Source organism: Dama dama, chromosome 5, assembly GCF_033118175.1.
Source record: "Dama dama isolate Ldn47 chromosome 5, ASM3311817v1, whole genome shotgun sequence".
NCBI classification, from domain to species: Eukaryota; Metazoa; Chordata; class Mammalia; order Artiodactyla; family Cervidae; genus Dama; species Dama dama.
In genome coordinates this window covers 98,514,725-98,537,570 of record NC_083685.1, presented here as the reverse complement: position 1 = coordinate 98,537,570, position 22,846 = coordinate 98,514,725, and the positions used below count along the sequence as shown (strand labels likewise).

At 53.5% G+C, this 22,846-nt stretch overlaps 1 protein-coding gene across 1 annotated transcript in view; it reads right to left on the bottom strand.

Moving 5' to 3' along the window:
- Positions 1 to 22,846, bottom strand: part of NTN1 (netrin 1) — a 191,434-nt gene that overhangs the window by 50,911 nt on the left and 117,677 nt on the right. Inside the window, exons 3-5 of the mRNA XM_061143469.1 lie at positions 21,173 to 21,361; positions 8,772 to 8,921; positions 5,590 to 5,643 (exon numbers count right to left, since the gene is read on the bottom strand). Coding sequence (XP_060999452.1) covers positions 5,590 to 5,643; positions 8,772 to 8,921; positions 21,173 to 21,361 — 393 coding nt within the window. The remainder of the gene's footprint in view (positions 1 to 5,589; positions 5,644 to 8,771; positions 8,922 to 21,172; positions 21,362 to 22,846) is intronic.

The window sequence follows — 22,846 nt, the reverse complement described above, 5'->3', positions numbered from 1 at the left end:
TTGGGTTCGATCCTTGGTCAGGGAACTAGTTCCCCCATGTTGCAACTAAGAGTTCACATAGCCGTGACTAAAGAGCAAAGACCCTGCATGTCGCAACCAAGACCTGGCACAAACAAAAAGAAATTTTTTTAATTGTGATAAAGCACACATACAATTTACCATTTTTAAATGTACAATTCAGTGGCATTAAGTACATTCACAGTGTTACTCATCACCACTCTCTAGTTCCAGAATCTTCCATCACCCCAAAAGGAATTCCTGCATCCATCAGTCACTCACTCCCCATTTCTCCCTGCTCCCCCTCCATGACAACCACAAATCTACTTTTTAACCCTGGATTTGCTTACTCTGGGCATTTTGTATAAACAGAATCATAGACTGGGTGGCCTTTTTAGTCTGGTTTCTTTCACTCAGAATAGTATTTTCAAGGTTTTAGCATTTAATTCTAGCATTCAAGGTACTAGCATTCATACTTTCTTCTAGGATTTTCAACAGGTCTAGCCCATGCTGGTACTCCATCCCTTTTTATGGCTGCATGATATTCCATCATATGGACACAACACATGGAGTTTATCTGCTCTGCCACTTGTCCCAGTAAACAGCCATTGGGCTGTTTCCACCTTTTGGCTATTGTGAAGTCAAGCCCTTTAACTGGCTTCCAGTCTTTAAGAAGGTCTTATGGTCTGTGAGGAAGCCACCTGGCTTCTGTCTTGGGCAGCCCCACCTGCTTCCAATCAAGGTCTTCCCAAGAGCCCTCCCTCTGGCTGACTCTCTGCACCCGTCCTCAAGTAAACCCACACTCCTGGTGAGGAATGGAGAGACTTTAGCCCAGCTCAGCCCCTCCCTCCATCTTCTTGTTGTTTAGTCACTAATTTGTGTCCGACTCTCCTGCGAACCCAAGGACTGTAGCTCCCAGGCTCCTCTGTCCATGGGATTCTCCAGGCAAGAATACTGGAGTGGGTTGCCACTTCCTTCTCTAGAGGATCTTCCTGACCCAGGGATCAACACCCCGCCCCTCCACCTCCTGCATCAGCAGGCGGATTCTTTACCACTGAGCCACCAGGGAAGCATCTGTATTTTCCATGGCATTCCATTGCTTTTTTGTTTTCTTACTGAGCACTTATAAGTCCACTGTCGAACCAGAGTCTTTACCCCGATCATCTCATTTAATCCCCACAATAACCGTACTCAACAGTGTTATCACTACCCAATTTCACAGCAGAGGAAATAAGATCAGGCAAAACTCCCAATTCGGTGCCCTTCACCCCCCCATCCCACCCCACCCAAACACCAGCCAATGCCGCATTCAAGTCTTAACCCCTCCCCTGGAAAACCAAAGTCTAAAGTGAGAATAATCCAACCCTATCCAGCTACAGGTCTAGAAAAACCAAATTGTCTTCCAGGAAAAAACAGAGGTGCTGCTGGGTCACCAGAGGTGACATCTCTAAGCCCACCCCTACCCCTCACACACCACACCCCCTTAAACACCCCCACACCTGGGAGCACCTGAGTTGGGGGGGTTGCTGGCTCATGTAGATTCAGCTGCCTGGCTCCCATGAAGGGCTGCTGGGGGTGGGGGGCCTTGGAAGTTACCCCTACCCCCGGGCTGGGCCACTGGAGCAGTTGGCAGCGGGCACCATGTGGGGCCCCAAAAGGGGTAAGTGCAGCTGGGCTGCAGGGAGGACCCAAGACCAGCTGGGAGGTGGTGGGGGCCCAGGCGTTGGTTGTTCACTCTCCTACCTCCATCCAGGGTCCAGCTTCCACTCGGACGACAGCCATGTCCCTTCAGACCCAGAGGCCAGCCCAAGCCATCAGCGCCTGGCCTTCTCAGAGGCCGCCCTGCCTCTCTCTGGTTTTCTGGTTCCCAAGGCGTCTACATTCTATTTCCAGTGGGGAGGCTCACCTGGGCTTGGTTTACACCAGGGAGAGCAGCAAAGGCTAGAAATCAGGCCCCACCTCCAGCCAGGTGTTAACTATTTACCTGAACCCTCTGCCCATGGGGGCCTGCGAGGCTCGTGGGAGAAGCAGATCACCAGAGCGAGCAGGTGTTAGACACGGAAGAAGAAAGCTTAGCAGTTCATTCCTCCCAGGAGACGCAGGGCAGGGAGGCCCAGGACCAGTGGTCCCATCCTTTCATCCTTCAAGGAGGCAGAAGACAGCAGTCTTTGCTCTGTTCAAGGCTTCACAGTCAATGCTGGATCAACCCCAGATCTCCTGGCTTTGCTACTGCTACTGCTAAGTCACTTCAGTTGTGTCCGACTCTGTACGACCCCACAGACAGCAGCCCACCAGGCTCCTCCGTCCATGGGATTTTCCAGGCAAGAGTATTGGAGTGGGCTGCCATTGCCTTCTCCATCCTGGCTTTGAGACAGCGCTTACTCTGCTAAACCCAGGGGCCTCTACAAACCAAACATGCAGATGGACCGATACCTTGGAGCTGATGCATGGTGAGGGGACGCAGGGGTAGAGGTCTCTACAACTACAAATCGGTGGGTTCAAAGTGGGTGGTCTTTATCTCCCTCCCAGCCCCAGGTCTCCCACAGGCACACGGTTACTTGCCTCCCTTCCCCCCAAAATGGGGTACCAGCTGGCTCAGCAAGCAGGTGGACAACATTCCCGGAGAGAACTGGCCCTTCAAGGGGATGGGTGAGTTCAGGGTGAGGTTATGTCCATCAGCTTTCAGGACAAATTCTCGGCTTTATTAATTCTCCTTCGTTCCGCAGGCAAAAGTAAACAAGCTTTTCTCAGGCAGCCCAGCATGGAGGCCTTCCCTATTCAAACACTGCAAGAATCGACAGGCTTGGATGGACTGAGCTCCCAGGCCCTGCTTCCCAGGGGGCCCCCTGGCCTCCTGCCCACAACTTCCCTCCTGCTGAGATGAGGCAAGCAAGGCCTTTGTGGAGGCAGACCCCAGAGTCCCAGAGCCCATGATCCGGATCTGGCCCAAGTTCCCTGGGGAGAGCATGAGAGATTCTGGGCATCCGGAGACCCAGAGAAGGTCACAACGGGTCTGGCCAAGGACCCAGCATCTCAACAGCCATCACACCTGCTCACCTAGCCCCTTGATGGAGGAAGCGCTCTGTTCAGGGTGTTCGTTGACTGTTTGCTTCCACTGTAATCATGTTTTCCAAGGTCCAGAAGAAAGAAAGGAAATAAACGTAACAAAACCAAAAGGAATGAGAAAACTTAACTGAGAATTGGTAAAGTTTTTTCAAAGGAAGATGCTACAACTTAGTTGCCCAGGAATCTTTTGTCTGGTTGAGCTTTATACCAGCTTCTCGTGGCCTGTAGAGAAATCTCATGAGTTGTTTTTTGCTTCTCCTCTATTCCATTTGCACATTTCTAATTTGGAAGGAAAAAGTAAAAAACCACCATGAGAAACCTAAAGTCAAGATTCCAAGGACCAGAAAAGTGGGAGACAAGAGTGAGAGAGCATGATCTGCCTTGACCTTGGATGGGCTGTGTTCTCAGCCCGAGGAGCTCATCCTAGCGAGCTTTGCTGGGGCTCATGTCACAGCAAAAGCAAGAAGCAGGACTCCATGACCTGAAAGTGTCTTCTCGCTTCTCAACTGCTCTGAAAGGGAAAGTTGCTCAAAGAGTCGTGTCTGACTCTTTGCGACCCCATGGAATTCCATGGAATTCTCCAGGCCAGAATACTGGAGTGGGTAGCCTATCCCTTCTCCAGGGGCTCTTCCCGACCCAGGAATCAAACCGGAATCTCCTGCATCGCAGGAGGATTCTTTACCAACTGAGCTATCAGGGAAGCCCAGGAGCTGGATGAACTGGGGTTGTCCCTCTGAATCTGTTTTTTATCAAAGAGTGCCCTCCCAGGCACCCATGATGCTGTTTCCTCCAGCCCCCTCCCAGCACAATTTCTCCTGTAAGTGTCCCTGAGACTCAACCAAAGGTGCTGAAGACCCAGCAACCTAAGTCCACCATGTGTTTGGTTCTCCCCGGTGAGGCCTCCAACACTCCCTGAAATTTTCTGTCCTTTCCTCTTTGAGGGCCATTTGGTGACTATGAATATCCAAGTCCTGAATCCATTTTCTCAAGTTCCCAGGGATTGGCCGACACTCCAAACAATCCAGTCTATTCTAAAGCATTCAGGTGACCACGTGGGTACCCAGGCCTCCCCCACAGGCCAGCCAGGAGAGGAGCAAAGAGGGCCCCCGAGTTGACTTTGATGTCCCCTGGGGGCCCCACTGTCACCATTCCTGCCCCCCATGCCCACTCCTACTCCAAGTTGTTTTAGTCACTAAGTCATATCCAACTCTTTTGAGACCCCACGGACTATAGCCTGCCAGGCTCCTCTGTCCGTGGGATTTCCCGGGCAAGAATACTGGAGTCGGTTGCCATTTCCCTCTCCAGGGAAGCTTCCAGACCCGGGGACTGAACCCATGCGTCCTGGGCCTCCTGCACTGGCAGGCAAATTCTCTACCACCGAGCCACCTGGAAAGCTCCCTACTCCAAGTACCAGTACACAAAAGCCCCATGTGACCCCAGGCCCACGGCACTGGGTACAGCCTGACCTGCTTTCCACCCGGTGCCCCCTCCAGCCAGGCTCTGAGTCCTCTCTGTGCCCAAAGCCAGGGTTGGGTGACCCTTCTTGTACCAAGGATTGGTGACCTCCATGGGTCCTTTCTCATAGTAATATTTCTAAATGCAGAAATAAAATCCACAGGACTACAAAGGAAACTAATCAATACTGAAATACACTTACCCAAATATTTTCAAAACCCCAGATTTATGGTACAGTGATGTAATGTATGTGTTTCTTTATTGATGATTATAAATCAAGATCCCACAGCGGGGCTGGTAACTTTCATCATTTTAAAGCAATTAGCAAGCATAAATAATATTTCATGATACCTGCACCAACTCTAACATGATGTGGAAATGGCTGGGATTTCTGCAGGTGGCCAAATCTCCGATGTTGCTGACCCAGCTGTGGTTTGTGGTCCACCTTTGCAATGGAGGAAACTTTCTTTTTTTTTGGGTCACACAGCATGCGAGATTTTAGTTCCCCTCCGGGGATAGAACCCTTGTCCCCTGCAGTACAAGTGCAGAGTCCAAACCACTGGACCACCAGGGAAGTTCTTTTTTTTTTTTTCTTTTTGGAAACTCTTGATTTCGGTTAGAGAAAAGGGACAATGAGAGCGAGTCTCTTCCTGTCCCGATTCACACCCCTCCTCATTCTGTTTGTGGACCCCAGTGCTCTAAGAATGTCCGTTCCATCCCCACCACCCATCTCCTTCCCTCTCTGCAAGAAGGAATTTACAGGCCCCTGCTTGGAAGACAGCTTCTTCCCCTCACTGGCGGAGCAGGAGGACCGTGGCTTTGAGGGTCCCAGGCTTGGAAGAGAAGCTAGCCCTAGGCACTAATAAAGCCTCCTCCCCTTTATTCTTAGAAGGGACATCATTGCAGAAAATGCCATGTGGCTCCATCTTGCACAGTGCAGCCCAGGGGAACCACTGATACCAGCCCGTGCCCCAGTGGTGGTTTAGAGGAGTCTGGCCCCTCTAACCCTGCCTCCCCAGCCCCCAGCGCACCCCACAGCAAAAGCAGGAAAGCAGCAAAGGGACCGCTTACCTTCCGGCTCCTCCACGCTGCTGGCTGCAGTGGTCGGCGGTGCCACAGGGATCTCTTTATGGGGTTCAAGATGGAGGGAAAGGGAAACGAGGTCAGAACACGTTATTTTTGACCTTAGAGAAGAAAGAGCACAGTGCAGATTCCTCCCAACGTCCCTGGGCCCTCCCTCCTGGTCCCACTCTTCACCCCGGGAGATGACGGTCAGGTAGGAAGGGAAAGCCTGGTGTAGGGGCCAGGCCACCCTATTCTCGGCTGGAAGCTGCCCCTCCACCTGGCAGAGACTGGAGGAGAGGAAGGCAGGACTCTGCCTGCTCTGCTGTCTGTGTGCCATCTACTCGCCTCGGGGCCGGGGACAGAGAGGGGTCCTTAGGTCCCCCTTCCTCATCCTCAACAGACTCTGAGCTCAGGCTGACCTTGACTCGTGGGTGGGGAAGGTGTCCATGGCAGGGGTGGCATGTGAGGGTGCTAGGGGGTGTCTTCCACATGCAGAGAGGGGCCTGCACTCTGGCCTAGGTTCCCACGGGCTCACACCTCAAGAGCTAAGGTGTCTTCTCGGCAGGGAGAACAGACTGACAATGCGGAAGATGGCAGGGCCAGACAGAAGTGTGCTCTATTGGGACCATTCCTCTCCTACTGAGAACAGCAACGAGTTCCTACAAGCTCCGGTCCTGGGCTCAGAAAAGGTGAAGAGCTTCAGCCAGTCTCTAGGAAAGACCGAGACTTCACGGCTCCAGCTTCTCTTTCTAGCTGGGGCCAAACCACGAACCCAAACTCCCTGAGTGGCAGGGAGTCACCTCCCCTGCTGAGTGACCATATGAATGTGGGGTCACAGACACCTCCACAAACCCCGCTGGTTTTGGCCACCACCTGACTGCTAGGGGTTAAGATCTCCCTTGGACCCCCAGACTTTAGATCAGCTGCCACCTGGGTCCTGGAGGACTGTCAAGATGGAAAACTCGGGCCTGGGGGCAAACCTGAGGGTCACCCACAGAAGCCAGCTCTGCACCTTCAGAAGGAACAGGCAGAGGGCTCCCTCGATATGGAGCCCAAAGTCCACTCTCAAGTTGTTTTATCATCGACAGCAAGCTACAGGTGCCCTGTTACAGCAGCTCATTAAGAAGCTGGGCTCCCTGTGAGTCTTCATGAGCTTCTTGGTCCCAGCAGGAACATTCCAGAGGGAAATCCAGACAGCCCAGCCTAATCCTGCAAGTCCAGGAAAGGGGCTGGGGCCAGTGGCCATGGAGGCACTCTGGCAGCCTGAGCCCCGCTCCTCAGGCCTGGCTCTGGGACTGAGCAGAGGGCCCCGTGGCTCCCAGAGCTGTGATCAAACAGACACAAGCGTCCAAGGTCCTGTCTGGACACCTGAAACCTGGTGCCAGCAGGAAGAGCTCACAGAAATCCCAGGAGGGAGATCCCGGGTCTCTAGGTGGTTGGCAGTGACGCTCACCCCCAGCATCAGCCCACCCTTTTCAACAGGAAGGGAAAAGGTACAGAGCGTGTTGAAAAGTGAGATGCTTTCCCATCTCCTAAGGTTTCCATCCCTAATTCTGAAACATCAGCTCCACTTCCAGGTCTTTCCCCTCAGGGATTTGAAATGTTGCTTCCAGCCATTTTGGGAACTCGACAGCTCCTGACCCCCTCACAGGGAGACCTCGTTTGCTTCCCCTGTTTTCACAAGCTCGGAGGGTGGGGCTGATCTCCTCCCAGCTTTCTAAAAACGTCCAGCTTTCTGGAGGGCTGGAAGAGAAAGATCCTCGCAAGCTGTGAGACCCGGACAATTAGACGTTGTGAAAACTATCTCAACCTGCTCCACCTTGGATGGACACAGGTTCAATTTCCCCTGGTTCAGATTTGCATTATCCTCTGTTACCACGGCAACATCTCCTGGTCATAAGACCTGTTGGAAGCCACGCAGCCAGGAGTGTCCTGGACGTGCGGCCACACTCAAGTCAGGTGGGTGAGGTGTGGGATGTCAAAGACTCCGGCCCAGTGTGTGGCGGGGAGCGGATTCCCCGCAAGATCCAGGGGTCCGCTCCAAGGACTCCAAGCAGCTGCCTGGCCCTCAGCCTCCTGCTCTGCTTCAGGTTGTTTGTTCCCAGACCCTGGTATCTGACCTGAGAAGCTGGTGCCCACCCAGAGCCACAGGACACTGAAAACCATAAAGCAGGGGTGGGCCGACTGCTCCAGCAAAGGACCAGCTAGGAAACGTTTCGGGCCCTGCAGGTCACAGGGGCTCTGTCGCCACTACTCGGTTCTGACGTCACAGCCCTAAAGTGGCCACAGGCCACGTGAACAAGTGAGCCCCGCTGGGTCCCATTAAACTTTATTTACAGACGCTGAACTTTTCCTTCCATATCATTTTCACAAGTCGTAAATTAGTAATCTTTTAATTTTTGTTTCAATCATTTTTAAAAGGTTTTTTTAAAAAAAAAAACCCAGCCAGCCACACAAAACCAGGCAGTGAGCCAAATCCCCAGGAAGGGTATGCTAAGCCCTGCTCCGGAGAGGCAGCCTCGTGCCTGGGGTCTGCCTCAGAGGCTGGGGTTCGCTCCTCCTTCGTCCCCCCTTCTGGGTTCAGGTCAGCCCTGTATTCAGAATCAAACAGGCTAAGGCCAGGGGCCAGTGCCCAGCCAGGCCCCTGGCGTCCACCAGGGCTAAGCCTCTGCTCATGACACCTGTGCGGTTTTAACATGTTAAAGCTCTCCCGAGCCAAGGCGCTGAGCCACTCCTGTTCCTTCCCCAAGTTCCAGCAACTAAGGGGCTGACCACTAGCCTGCAGGGGCCTCTGGAATCCTCAGAGGTGTTGCCATCCGTCCTAAAGGCCGTGGGTGCCCCGCCCGAAGTCCGTTCTTTCTGCTCCGAACCTGCCAGGGCAGAGGGGCCTGGAATTCCCACAGCAGCAGCCCCTGATCCAGACCTCACTCCCAGCCCAGGCCCAGGGCCAAGGTGGATACGGGAAGAGGTGGATGTGCTTCCCCTGGCACCCCCACCCTGGGAGCAGGAGACTGTCAGAACAGAGCCATGAACAGGCTGGCTCTGCTGAGACTCCCATAGGCTTGGGGGTCTCACACAGGTCCCCACTGAGTGCAGAGATCCACCTCAATGAGAGCTACCCCCGCTGGCCCCCAGACATGGGTGACCCCGAGCCCCCGCATGACCGGGAGGAGGGGCGCCCCGCGTACTTATGCAGGGGGCGATGGGTGAGCGGCTCTGCTGGTAGCCCTTGGCACAGCGGTTGCAGGTGATGCCGGTCACGCCGTCCTTGCAGGGACACTGGCCTGTGGTCTGGTTGCAGGTCTTGCCAGCAGCGCCCACAGGGTGGCAATCGCAGGCTGTGGGGGACACAAAACAGGGGGGGTAAAAGGGTGGGAGTGACCAGAGCCCACCCTCCTCCGAGGCCCTCCCCACCTAGCGGCAGTCCCCTCCCCCAGACCCCACCTTAGGGGAAGAGCTGAGCGGGGCGTGGGGAGCCAACCCACACACATTCCAGAAGCTCTGATCACTGACCACCTGCCTACCTGGAGACGGGAAACGAAAATCAGAATGGACCAACCAGAAAGGACAGTCCGGGCAGAGGAATCAAGTCGGGGTGCCCTTCTGAAGGTCCAGGAGGAACACCTCATAGCCAGTGGCTGAGTGGGAGGGCAGGAGTCAGATTTGGGGGTACACCTGCCCTTGACAGGCTGCTTTGTGCTCTCTTGCTCCTCTGCCCCCAGCCAGCTCCTAGCGCCAGGCATCCTTGCTGACCTCTGAGTGGGAGGGACAGGGTTTGGGGCCGGATGAAGCCCTGGGGTTTGCCAGCTCAGAGGGAGTCAGCAAGGAGTGTCCCCCCAAGGGCTGCTGCCCCCACTCTGCTCTATCCACCCAACCGGACTGGCAGGCAGGCAGTCTGAGACTCAGGCTTCTGGATCACAAAACCCATCAACTGTAGCTCTAGGAAGAGTCATCTTAACTATCCTTCAGTTAAAGGCCCTGATGAAATTTAAAGACTTGGAGGTGAAGGAACCCCCAGGGCCTTGCAGAAAAGGACTGGCCAAGCTGGGAAGTGCCACGAGGCCCTGGTTCTCAGGTCAAGGGCTGCTGCACCCCACACCCCTCCTCCAGGTTTGCAATGGGCTAAAGAGCTGCAGTTGCCCACCCCGTCACACTGCACCCCAAGGTTCCCTCCCTATTTCCAGGACCCAGTGACAAAATGACCAGAGGAGTTTAAGGGGACATGCCCCCTATTATGGACTGAATGACTGCGTACCCCCTGCACATTCGTATGTTGAAAGCTAACCCCCAATGTGATGGCATTAGGAGGCAGAGCCTTTGGGAGGTAATCAGGTAGATGACGTCATGTGGTGGGACCCTCATGGTGTGATCAGCGCCCTCAGAAGAGGAAGAGAGAAAGAGCTCTCAGTACGAGCACACAGCAAGAAGGTTGTTGTCAGAAAATCAGGAAGAACCTCCATCTGACACTAGATCAGCAGGCACCTCCATCCTGGGCTTCTCTGACTCCAAAGTCCTGATAAGTATCTGTGGTTTAAGTCACCCCATCTACAGTGTTTGGCTACAGGGGACTAGCGTATCATGCTATAGGTACTCAGTTTGTCTAACTCTGTGTGGCCCCATGGACTGTAGCCCAGCAGGCTCCTTTGTCCGTGGGATTCTCCAGGCAAACACACTAGAGTGGGTTGCCATGCCCTTCTGTAGGGGGTCTTCCCAACCCAGGGATTGAACCCACGTCTCTTACGTCTCCTGCATGAGCATGCAGGTTCTTTACCACTAGTGTCACCTGGGAACTCGATGCCCATTAACTCCACGAGGCTTGAGCAAGAACTGCAGTATCTGCAAACACAGGACACCTGCCTCCCTGGACCTAGGCAGTGGACTCAGTGTGGGCAGAGAAGGGGAGGCAGGAGGGAGGCCAATGCTCTCGCCCACTCCCCTGGGGTCTCCCTGGCCCTCCCCCCAGGGAAGAGAAGCCGGGAGAGGGTGAGGAGTTGTCTGCAGGAGGGCGACCTGCAGCAAGTTCACTTGGTGCCAGAGCTGCTCTGTTTCTATCCCAAATGGGAAAAAAATATCCGAGGGAATAAGTGAGAGCAGCGCTCCCCAAAGAGCTACGCTAACACCTCCCCAGCGGGTGCCGCTCAGCATGAGGGCGCCAGGCCGCGGGTGAAGACCCGGCCTCTCCCAGCTGGCCAGCCTCGGGCCCAGGAGGGGCTCAGGAGGAGAATTAGGAAGAGGAAGGCGGAGAGGCGAGGGTGCACAAAGGACAGGAATGTGAGGAATTGCTTGTTGAAGTTGTGTCTGGACACGTGAGAGCTTCTGGAAACCCTGGGAGTACGGGTCTAGGGGAGGAGGGGGCATGGGGCAGGGTGCTCCAAGCCAGGTGAGGGGAGGGCAGGGGACAAGGTCTAGGGGAAGAAATGGAACTGTCCCAATCCCGCCCCTGTGAACAGCAGCAAACCTTCTATTAGAAACGTCTGTCAAATCCATCCTAAATTCAAGTTCATTTTCCAATGTTTTTTTCTTCTTCTTCCCTCTTTTCTTTCACTCAGCCTCGAAGCGCACTGTGGATGATGCTATGAAGAGGGGATGGTTGGAAGTGACCAATGACCTTAGACCCATCCCTATGACAGGAAGGGCGATGGGCCATGGTGGCTTCTCTGAGCTGGCCTGGTGACAGCAAAGGGCCAAGCACAGGCCCCTGGCGTCCTGAGCCCCTGGTGCAGGCGTGGGCACCACCAGGCGGATATGGACTCCCCAGGCTCCTGCCAGCTGACCTCCCTTGGCCAGCTTCACAAGCCTGCTGGTAATCCTGAAACCCACGCCAAGACATCCTCCCCTCCGTGCTGATGGAACACAGCTGCGTGCCAGTGACTTCTGGGCCTTGGACTCAGCTGGGAGGAGGTCACCAAAGGTTGCACGGTCACTGGAGGGTCCAAGCCAAGTCACCCACAGGCCCATGTCATCTCCACCAAGGCAGGAGCTGGCCCAGAGCAGAATCTTGGGGGAGCAGAGTGCATCACCCTCACCTGAGGCCCCTCAAAGCTGGGGACCCCTTGGCCCCCTGGGGTTGGTGAGCTGTCAGGGAGGAGCCGGGCGCCAGCTGAGATGGGCAGAGCTGAGGGTCATCCTCGGTGATGGCAGGGCAGTGAGTCTGCTTCATGGAGCAGGCATGTCCTTAGGCCCAGCCTTTGGTTACAGGAGAGGGCTCTTTGCTGTGCAGTTTCCAAATCATTCTTTCAAGATCCTGTAAAGACTCTGAGCAACTGGCCCTTGGTCTGAGAGAAGCAGCGGGCTGACTGTGCTTCACGCAAATCACTGTTACAGGAAGAGAAGTCAGCAGGGTCCCAGAGGGTCCAGGCAGAGGGGTGGGTGGTGCTAAGTGGAAGGCTACTCAGGTCACTGCCTTGGTGGGGGGACCATCCTCAGAGGTGGAGCCCTCCTGCAGCACAGCCCTGCCACTCGGACCCCTGAGCACGTTCACACTCCCACATGCTGTCCTTCTGGTCCTCGCACCAGCCTGTGAAATTAGCATGACTATACCGAGAAGGCCAGGAGTGGGGAGACAGAAAGGGCCTGATCTCTTGAGCAAGTCACCGAGGGCCTTCACCATCTCCTGTGCGTCCCCCAGCACTTCCCATTCTGCAAAGAGAAATACACCTTTCCCTGTTGAAACCAAGGCCAGGTGGCATCTCTTACGTGAGGCCAAATGCAGTCCCAACACAGACACTTGCATTGCACTCATTCTCAATTCACAGCTAAATGGCCCCAAAGTAAAGACTTTTCCTCAAACCAAATGATTAAGGAAAACTAAGTTATATCCTCTGGGCAAAGAAGGATGAGCTTCAAGGTGTTGGGAGAACTGATGAGTGACAGCAGCCCACAGTGGGTTCTCTACAACCTTGGACAAGAGAATCCAGCTAGCAATGCACACAGGAAGAGGGTCTGAGCTTCCCACCCGTTAAACAGGAGACTCCGGCCCTGGTCCTTAGAGAAAGAAAGCCAAAGGGATTGTGCTGTATTCCCCAAAAACCGAAACACACCCAGACACACAAACACACACAGATTCCTATAACTCTCAGACACACAGGCGCACATAGCACCACAGGGGGCAAGGAGAGGATGAGGGCAGGCTGAGCTGGGAGGATGTGGACGTGAGCGAGAAGAAGTCTTCTCCTTGGCAGGGGGTCTGGTTAAAGGGACAAAGTAAGAGCCTCCCGGATTCTTCCGAGAACAGGCTCTGGGTCAGAATGTCTTCTGCAGGAAGCCCGGTTCGGTGACTCCCGTTTCCCTGGATGTCAGCCACTCCGCTCGGAGGAGGTCAGGCCCTTCCCTGGCAAGTCATCATCTGCACGCAGCAGGCAGAACCTGGCCCTGGGAAACAATCCACCAGAGAGTTTTTCCATGAAGAGGAAGGTGAGACTAGGAGGAAGCCCAAGGCCCTGAGAAGGCGGCCGGATCAGGTTTCTCATGAACACATGGGTTGGATGGTAGCCCGATGGTGCAGAGGAGAAGCCAGACTGTCCTTGCTTGGGGTCATCAGCCAGATACGAACAGCTTAGGACACACAGATGGTTTCAGATGGGTGTCAAGAGACCCAGGTCTGATCCTGCCCTGCCAGTAATGTGCTGTGACCCTGGGCTAGTGCCTCGCTCTCTCTGAGTCTTAGGTAGCTCATCTCTAAGATCAGAAGTTTATATGTGCACTAAAGTTGCTTCCAACTAAACAGGCTAACATCCAGGGCAGTGTCCTGGCCCCTGGGACCGTTACCCCCACTGCTGCAGTCCACTGCCATGTCCCAGCTCAGGGGACCAGGAACACGCTCCTGCTGCAAGGCATACCAGGCCCTCACTCCACACCCATGGGGCACCCTGTCCAACACCATGAACTGCTGCACTGGGCTGGACTCTCGTCTCTGAGATCTGTGTTGCCAGCTATGAGAAGTGCACTGGGGTTACTGAGGGTCCTCACAAAGCTGACCAGGAAGGCAGGCAGCCCTGATCCTCCTCTGCGGTGAGGCCCCTGTCCTGATGCCTGGCAACCCCGGATCTGTTCTCAGACTCTAGGGCTTTGCCTTTTCAGAATATCTTATTCTGGGATTTATGGACTGTAAAGTGTATGGAGGTGCAGGATGTATGGTGGATGGACTCATATGGCAGGTAATCTTTTGAAATTGGCCTCCTTTATGCTCAGGGTGTCTTCCCAGGTGGCGCTAGTGGTAAAGAACCGAGCTGCCAATGCAGGAGATGTAAGAGACATGGGTTTGTTCCATCCCTGGGTTCAGAAGATTCCCTGGAGCAGGAAATGGCAATCCATTCCAGTATTCTTGCCTGGAGAATCCCAAGGACAGAGGAGCCTCAAGGGCTATGCTCCATAAGGTCGCAAAGAGTCAGACGCGACTGACGCAACTTATCGCACACACATGCCCAGTGCGTTTGAAATGCATCCATGTTGCCAAGTCAGTCAACAGCGTGTCCATTTGCATCACTGAGTCGGATTCCACAGTACGCACGTACCACTGGTTGTTTGACCATTCACCCGCCAAAGCACAGTTGGGCTGTTTCCAGCTTTTGCCAGTTGTGAATAATGCTTTTATCAACATCCATGTGCTGTTTTTTGTGTGAACACAGATTTCATTTCTCTGGGATAAACATCAGGAGGGAGCATTGCTTGGTATTATGGCAGCTCTATGCTTCACTTCTCCCTGGGGGCTCAGCAGTGAAAAATCCACCTGCCAATGTAGGAGTCACAGGTTCAATTCCTGGGTTGGGAAAATCTCCTGGAGAAGGAAATGGCAACCCACTCCAGTATTCTTGCCTGGGAAATCCCAAGGACAGAGAAGCCTGGAGATCTACAGTCCATGGGGTCACAAAGAGTTGGGCACGACTTAGCAACTGAACAATAGGTGGGTGGTGGCATCTCGCCATGGTTCTAGTCTACATTTCCCTAATGCAGAAGAATGATGGTTGAGGTATTTATCCGCCATCCTTGTATCTTTACCAAGTATCTGTTCAAGTATTCTGCCCATTTCTAGCTGAGTGGTTGGTATTGCCCTATTGTGCAGTTTTGAGAGTTCTCCACATAAGCTGGATTCAAGTCCTTGGTAGGATATGGGATGCACAAATACTTCTCCCTGTCTGCTCCTTCACAGCAGAAGCTTCTTACGAGGCAAGCCATGAGCATCAGTCTGGTCACTGATCCTTAGCCTTCCTGGTGGCTTCCGTGGCTCTCAGAACTGGCCCCTTCCTTTACCTCCCTTCTGACCCAGAGCCCTCCAGCCCTTTCCTGCTTTCAGGCATGGGTCCTGCTCCTCGGTGTCCCCATGGCTGTTTGCCCCTGAACCCCAGGTCTCATCTCAAAGTCCATCCCATCCTCAGACAGGTCCTCACGGGATGCCCTGCAAAGCAGCCCCCCCTCCCCACTGCCAGTTACACTATTTCCAGCTTATTTATTTCCTCCATGTAACTCACCACAATCTGTAACAATCCTCTGCTTACTTTTTCTTCTTTATCATCAACCTCCCTCCAGAACACAAGTTCCAGAGGAACCTGTCTGTGCTGGTCACCACTCGACCCCCAGTTCCCATTGCTTGGTATTATGGCAGCTCTATGCTTCAGGGGCAGGAGATCCATGGACACGGGTTCAATCAATGCAAACGCTCAGGGCCACCGTGCCGCCCACCCTGTGGTAAGAGGCTGTTTCATGGACCCTGAATCTGGAGGAGAGGAGGAGGGACACACAGGAAACCCTCCCCTCACACCTGAGATCACTGGCAACCGCAACAACGGACACTCCCCACTTCCAAATCCTCCGTGCTAATGAGGGACGAGAATAATTTAAATCCACAGGTAATCCGCAAACTTCATCTCAGCTGTTTGTCCGCTCCTCCTAGGCTCTGCTTTTCTTTCTCCCAGCAGTTGCTAAGGAGGCACAAAAGAAGACATGTTTCAAGTTGCAGACCTCTCTTTCCCCCGCCACTTTCGGATGAAGGTGCGGACAGCAGGAAGTGGAAGGGGGAGCCCCGGCATCCCAAACTGGGTTATTTAACCCTCCATGATCTATTAATAGTTAACTACAGTCTTCCTGCAGCTGATTTACAGGGAAAAGGTTCAGGTCCTACAGATGTGTGTGTGTGTGTGTGTATACAGATGTGTGTGTGTGTGTATACAGATGTGTGTGTGTGTGTACAGATGTGTGTGTGTATACAGGTGTGTGTGTACAGATGTGTGTGTATGTGTACAGATGTGTGTGTGTGTGTGTGTGTGTGTGTATAGATGGGTGTGTGTGTGTGTGTGTGTGTGTGTGTGTGTGTGTGTGTGTGTGTGTGTTGTCTGCACACACTGGATGCACAGAGCCAGCAGGCAAGCAGGGGCTGGATGGTGGGGGAGGTGCCAGAGCACCCGGGTGACTGAGTGGGGACCAGCTCAGGCCTTGCATCCGCCTTTCGGCCCGAGGGCCCTCAGATGCCGCGGGTCTTTCTTAGTGGCACCTTCAGAACTGCACCTGGACACACCCAACCCATCCCCATCTTGTCCGCTGAGACCCCCACCCCCAACCCTGGCTGCAGCTGCCAGGATCCCAGCTCTGCTGTTCCAGCTGTTCATCAGTTTTGCCCTCAATATTGAGGATGTGCAACAGCATTAGGGCAAATTCCTCGGGCCCTGTGCAGTCTGGTGGGAATCAACTTTCAGGTCTACATGAGGGTTGAGCCCCTCAAGTGAGAGGGGCCAGCTGTCCCAGGCACCATGCTCACGGAAAGAAGTAAGGCCTCGGGGAGCCTGAGCAATGGTCTCCATGTGGTGTGCACGCTGGCAGTAACGGTGGCTCTGGTTACTCACTTTTCCTCTGCTTGTACCAGTGATTGTAACAGTTCCTGGTGTGGCGTGCACGCCCTGTGCCAGACACCTCCTCTACATCATCTCATTTAATCAACACTGTAACACTTGGGATGAGGGATTATTATTATTATTGTTGTTGTTGTTAAGTTGCTCAGTCATGTCCGACTCTTTGCTAACCCATGGGCTGTAGCACACCAGGCTTCCCTGTTCTTCACTATCTCCCAGTGTTTGCTCAAACTCATGTCAATTGCATTGATGATGCCATCCAACAATCTCATCCTCTGTTGTCCCCTTCTTCTCCTGCCCTCAATCTTTCCCAGCATCAAGGTCTTTTCCAATGAATCGGTTCTTCGCATCCGGTGGCCAAAGTATTGGAGCTTCAGCATCAGTCCTTCTAATGAATATTCAGGGTTGATTTCCTTTAGGATTGGTTATTCTTGCTGTCCAAGGGACTCAAAAGTCTTGTCTAGCACAATTCAAAACCGTCAATTCTTTGGTGCTCAGCCTTCTTTATGGTCCAACTCTCACATCCATACATGGCTACTGGAAAAACCATAGCCTTGACTAGATGGACCTTTGTTGGCAAAGTGATGTCTCTTCCCTAATATTATTTTAATATGTATTTATTTGGCTGTGCTGGGTCTTAGCTGCATTGCTCAGGATCTTGGATCTTCTCTGGCAGCATGCAGAATCTTTAGTGTCAGCATGTGAACTCTTAGTCGCAGCATGTGGGACTAAATCCCTGACCTGGGATTTAACCTGGAACCCTGCATTGGGAGCAGGGAGTTTTACCCACTGGGCCACCAGGAAAGTCCCAAGAAGGGACTGTTATTATCCCCATTTTCAGATGGGAAAATTCCTAGCCTGGGGCTGGGGACCACCTGCAGCTCTTCTGGTAGCAGAAGCTCCTTCCCAAGTAATGTCCCTGTTAAGGGGGGCTGTGGGGGAGAAGCACAAACATCAGGAAGATTTTCTGCTCAGACTGGGGTCCCCTGGGGGGGCTACAGGCCCACTGTTGCCCACAGCTTCCGAGGACTTAGGCACGTTCTCAGCGGCTTGCCATGAGCCACGGTGACTGTGAAGGGCGCAGGGCAATGGCGGCAAGAAACGGGCCGCCCTGAGCTGGGCAGGCGATGGATGCGGCGGGTAATTTCTCCGTTCTCATCACAATTCAGTTCACGGGAGACTCCCGGAATGTCTTTATCCATCACAGATGGTTTGAGGAGATGATAAATTAATATCGTTTAAAGGGAGGCCCGGCTGAAATGGTTAAATGGCAACGTCTTCTTTGCTGGCTCTAAAGAGAAAGAGCCCCCGAGTCCATAAAGAAGACAAACGGTAAACAAAACCGCCTATCCCTCTTGACAGATTCCAGGACGAGTATCACTCACACACCCTTCTGCAGAGAAAGGGGAGAAACTCATCTCGTCTGACTTTGTATAGGACAACAGCCCAGGCCATAATGAGGCCTTCCCAGGGCTGTGAAATCGCGCTGAATAGCAGAGAGTGCAGCCGCCTGCTCCCTGGGCATGTTGACTACAGCCCTTTGTATGCACTAGCGCTGCCAGCCCCCGTCTGGTTCCAAACTAGGGGAGGGGAGAAAGAACCCAACAAATTTGTTGCTATGAAACTTCCCTTGGGAGGATGGCATAATGATGCTTGGGACGGAATGCCCTTGCTCCAAGCTGTTCTTGTCTGGGTCCACCCCTGCTCTCAACAGAACAAGGTCAGGCGTCAGCCCATCACCAGCAGTGTATGGGTGGCCTCAGCCCCCTGCTCGGGGCTCCTCCCAGGCCCTGGGAAGTCAGGGGCTCAAGGGGCCCCCATGACTACTTCCAGGCACCCTTATGTCAATGGCCAAGTTGAGTCAAGAGGCACTGCTGGCTGTCCCATTTTCCCCATGAAATGCATTTGAGACAGAGCAAAGAAGTACAGCTTTCACCCCAGGGCTACAATCTACATGATTCTGGAAGCCTCTGAAAGTGAACCATCAGGGATCAAAATACTGGGATCAAATGCTGCCACCAAGGGAACCATTTCCTTAAATCATCCAGCCTTGGGAAGACAAAACAGTGGAATTCTCCAAAGGTGATGAGAGAGACCCCTGTCTGAAGATCTCAAGGGTACACATTCCCCTGCCAGCATCTGAACTATAGCTGGTTCCCCCCAAATCTCAGGGTCTTTCTTTGATGGGGGAACTGTGGACTGCAAATTCCCACATCTCTAAGGGGTAACATCAGGAAAAAAAAAAAGCTAAGGGGAAAGATGGGGAACTTTCAAGAGACGCCTTTCCTCACAGTGAAATGGCAGGACCTTTCAGGCCACATTCTTCTTTTCACCAATCAGAGAGCATATCTTCCACATGTTGTCTCTTCTCACCAATCACAAAGCAGAGCCCTTCAGGCCATGCTCTTCCTCACCAATCAGGAGGCAGGATCCTTGAGACACTGTCTTCCCTCACCAATCAGGAGGCAGGATCCTTGAGACATTGTCCTCCCCTGCCAATCAGGAGGCACTGAGAATCTCACTTTTCCTAACACATTCCTCCAGAAGGATAAGCAAGTATTCTTTTGAGCAGATTCCATCCTTACATTTTTTCCTCTTCCATGGGTCCTTCTCTGAGTTAACATCAAAGCGGTTGCTGTCCAGGGCTGGGAGGAAAGACAAAGCCATCCAGGCTGACCAGAGCATTTGAAAGAAGACAGGACCCCACCCTCGCCTGCCTGTATCTGTTCCTCCTGGAAAGCAGCACAGGAAGCCTGTAGCTCCACACCACTGAACCAGAGTGGCAGAGCCCCAGAAGATGGTCTGCAGGTTCCCAGGACCCTGTGGCCTTCTGAGATCTCACTCTGAGCAGTGTCAGGCCACATACGGCCCTTGTCCCTCCCCACAGCAACAAAGGAAAGGGAGGGGATGCAGATAGCAAGATGACCAAGGCCTTGCTCCTTCCTGACTCTCCAGGGGACATGACTTTCCTTCTCTGACGGCTGAAACTGGCACTACAGGAAGTGACCACTGCCCTTCCAAGCAGAGCCCAGATCTTCTCATTCAAGGGCACAGGGCTGCCCACCTGACCGGTCCCCGTTGAGTAAAATTTTTTGGCCAAATCCCCAAGAAATCTATGTGCAACCAGTTGTTTACAAGACCCTGACTTCAATTTCTTCTGTAGAAAAAAGACAACAAAACACTTGGGTACAAGGCACTGGCTACCTTCCAACTACTTTCTCTGAAAACCCAAAGCCCTCCTTCCCTGGTGCCCCTGCCTTCCTGCTACTGTGGATATTTCTTGGGTACCTTTTCCCAGGTCAGCTTTCTCAATTCCTGGTCAAACTCTCCTGGGGCTTTCTCACCTGGATCAGTGGTTTCTAACATGGAAAACAGCCCAGCTACCTTAATGCTTAAATTTCTCTCGGCAACCACCAGAGGCAGCCTTAGGCCCACAGAACTGGAAAGAGACCTTGTGTGAGGGAAGTCACCCTCTGCTCATTTGGAATCTCAGGGATTTCTCTGGGAGAAGACAGACTGGGAATCTGTTTTTTAGAGAAAAGCATTCTGCACCAGCAGGGCAGGCTGCATGGGCCGCACACTTAGAAGGGCACAAGCTAGGCTGAAACTCTGCTTGCCATTTTGAAATTCTTAGCAATTTCTGAACCAGAAGAAGTCCCATATTTTCATTTTGCACCAGGGCCCACAAATTATGTAATCGGCCCTGCACACAAGTGCCCAACATCTGGTGGATTTCCTGTTAAGAAGATGATACTCTGGCTTCATCCAGGGCTAAGTAGTAGCCATAGAAGGACTTCTCTGCTGCAGCTTCTCATCCAGGCCTAGGTTGGCTTGGGTCTCTCCTGCCTCAGGGTCTTTACAGGCCCATGTGAGGATGCCAGCCACACTGGCTTGTGGCCCAAGAGCCCTCGGAGATGAATATCTTCCCAGGAAGTCAGGCTCTCGGCAAGCAATGTCTTTAGGCCCCAAGTTTTGGACCCAGAGAGCCTTGGTTCCAGGAATTCCCAAAACCAAATGCATGTAGGGGAGTTGGGAGGAGGAGAGGAGCACTTCTCCCTTCCCCCATTGTCACTAAATTCCCTGGCATTTCATCAACTCCTTGGAGTCATCTGATCATGGCTTCATTTTTGTTAGTGGGAGAAAACAAACAGCACAAAGTTAAAACATTACCACTTGCTTCAGTGAAAGAAAAGAGACCCCCGTCTCCCTTTAATTTTTTGTCCTGAGAAGTGAAACTATTTGCAGGTGGATTAAATGCTGCTTCTGAGCCCCTGCCTCTCACCCCACTTTCCCCCTCCCCAAGTTGCCGACATCTGTGAAGGTGCGCATCTGTGTGAGTGTTGGGGGCTGGAGGAGGTGGGGATGGGCGCACACCTCCAAAGAAATGCATCTGCGAGGTTTTGGTGAAAGAGAGTCCTTTGTGCCGAGAGTAAGCCGGGCGAACATGACCCCCGCCCTGCGGTATGCGGCACACCTGTGCGGACAAGAGGGGGCGGGGCGGGGCCTGGGAGCCCTGCACCCTCGCCGAGATTACCACCCCCCTTTCTTCTCCCGGAGTCGCGTCTCCACCGCCCCTTTGTTCTGGCTTACACCTCCAAAAGGCGTGCATGCATGCAATGATCTCAGCGTGGGGATAAGAATAAAAGAGAGGGGGGGGAGACAGATAGATAGATAGACAGACAGACAGATATAGATAGATAGATAGATATAGAGAGATAGAGGTGGCGCCCGGGCCTCGCCCCGCCTACCTTTGCAGGCCTTGCGGTGGGTGATGGGCTTGCCCAGGTCGCGGTAGTAGCCCTCCTTGCAGTAGTGGCAGTGACGGCCGGCCGTGTTGTGGCGACAGTTAAGGCAGACGCCCCCGCTCTTGCGCCCCGACAGCTTGTAAAGCTCCATGTTGAAGCGGCACCGCCGGGCATGCAGGTTGCAGTTACAGGCTGCGGGAAGCAGGGACACGGATCAGGAGGGGGCCACCGAAGACCCTGGACATCCCCTCCAGTTCCCCCTCCTCCAGTCTGACCTCAAAGCAGCCTTTCCTCGGGGAGCTTGTCCTAGGCTCCCCTGTTTGCATCCATCACCCCTATGGAACACCTGACTGTGCCTGACCCATTGCCAGGCACCTGCTTCCCTCCCCATGGAGATGGTTCAATTCCTGCAAACGATCCCCACCCCCACCCTCTTATCTATCCCCACTCAGAGTTGGGAGGTGCAGCTGGCATCCTTCTTATGTCCAAATCCTGCTTGTTATGGGCTGAACTGTGCCCCTCTCCCACCCCCTATTCATGTGCTGAAGCCCTAACCCCAGAATCTCCAAATGTGACTTCTATTTGGAGACATCCTGGCAAACAGAGGGCTTCCCTGATAGCTCAGTTGGTAAAGAATCAGCCTGCAATGCAGGAGACCCTGGTTCCTGGGTCGGGAAGATCCGCTGGAGAAGGGATAGGCTACCCACTCCAGTATTCTTGGGCTTCCCTGATGGCTCAGCTGGTAAAAAAGAATCTGCTCATAATGCGGGAGACCTGGGTTCAATCCCTGGGTTGGGAAGATCCCCTGGAGAAGGGAAAGGCTACCCACTCCAGTATTCTGGCCTGGAGAATCCCATGGACTGTATAGTCAGACACCACTGAGCGACTTTCACTTCACTGGCAGACAGAGGACCTACCCTAGAGATGGGGCCTTTAAGGAGATGATTATACTAAAACGAGGACATTAGGGTGGGCCCTAGTCCAACCACTGCTGTCCTCTTTTTATAGAGAGGAAGTCTGGACACACAGAGAGGTGGCAGAGGTGCAAGCCAAGGAGAGAGGTCTCAGGAGAAACCAGACCCGCCCACACTTTGATCTTGACTCCAGCCTCCAAATTATGAGAAGTACACGTGTGTTGGTTTAAGCGCCCCAATGGGAGGCATTTTATCACGGCACCCCAAGCAGGTGCATGTACTGCTTCTGAGCATCACTTCTACCCGTGCACACTCTGCACGTCCTTGAGCTCCAGACACTGGCCTGGACTCTCCTTTTCCCTACCTCCTCCTGCACCATCTCCCCTCCTGCCATCAACTTGCAGAACTTCCTCCCACAGTGTGGTGGCCACGTTCCTGGCAGCCAGGTCCTCTGGACAGGCCCTCAGCATCCCGCCCCTGGCCTTCACAATCCTGCCTAATCCTGCTTTCCTCCGCCTATTCCCCACACTAGTGCTCCTGTGGACTTTTCCCCTCCGCTCTGATGCTCTCCCGGGTCTGCCTGGTTCACCCCTCACAGCAGTGACCGCCTCTGTGCTCCTGACCCGCAAATCCATATTTCAGGCTTCCACTTGGAGGTCTTCATGTGGACCCAGGGGCACCTCCCCCAGACCCATTCACTGCTCTCCATTCATCAGACCTCAGACACCGCCCTCCCCCCACCCCCGCCCCATTGAATCCTTCA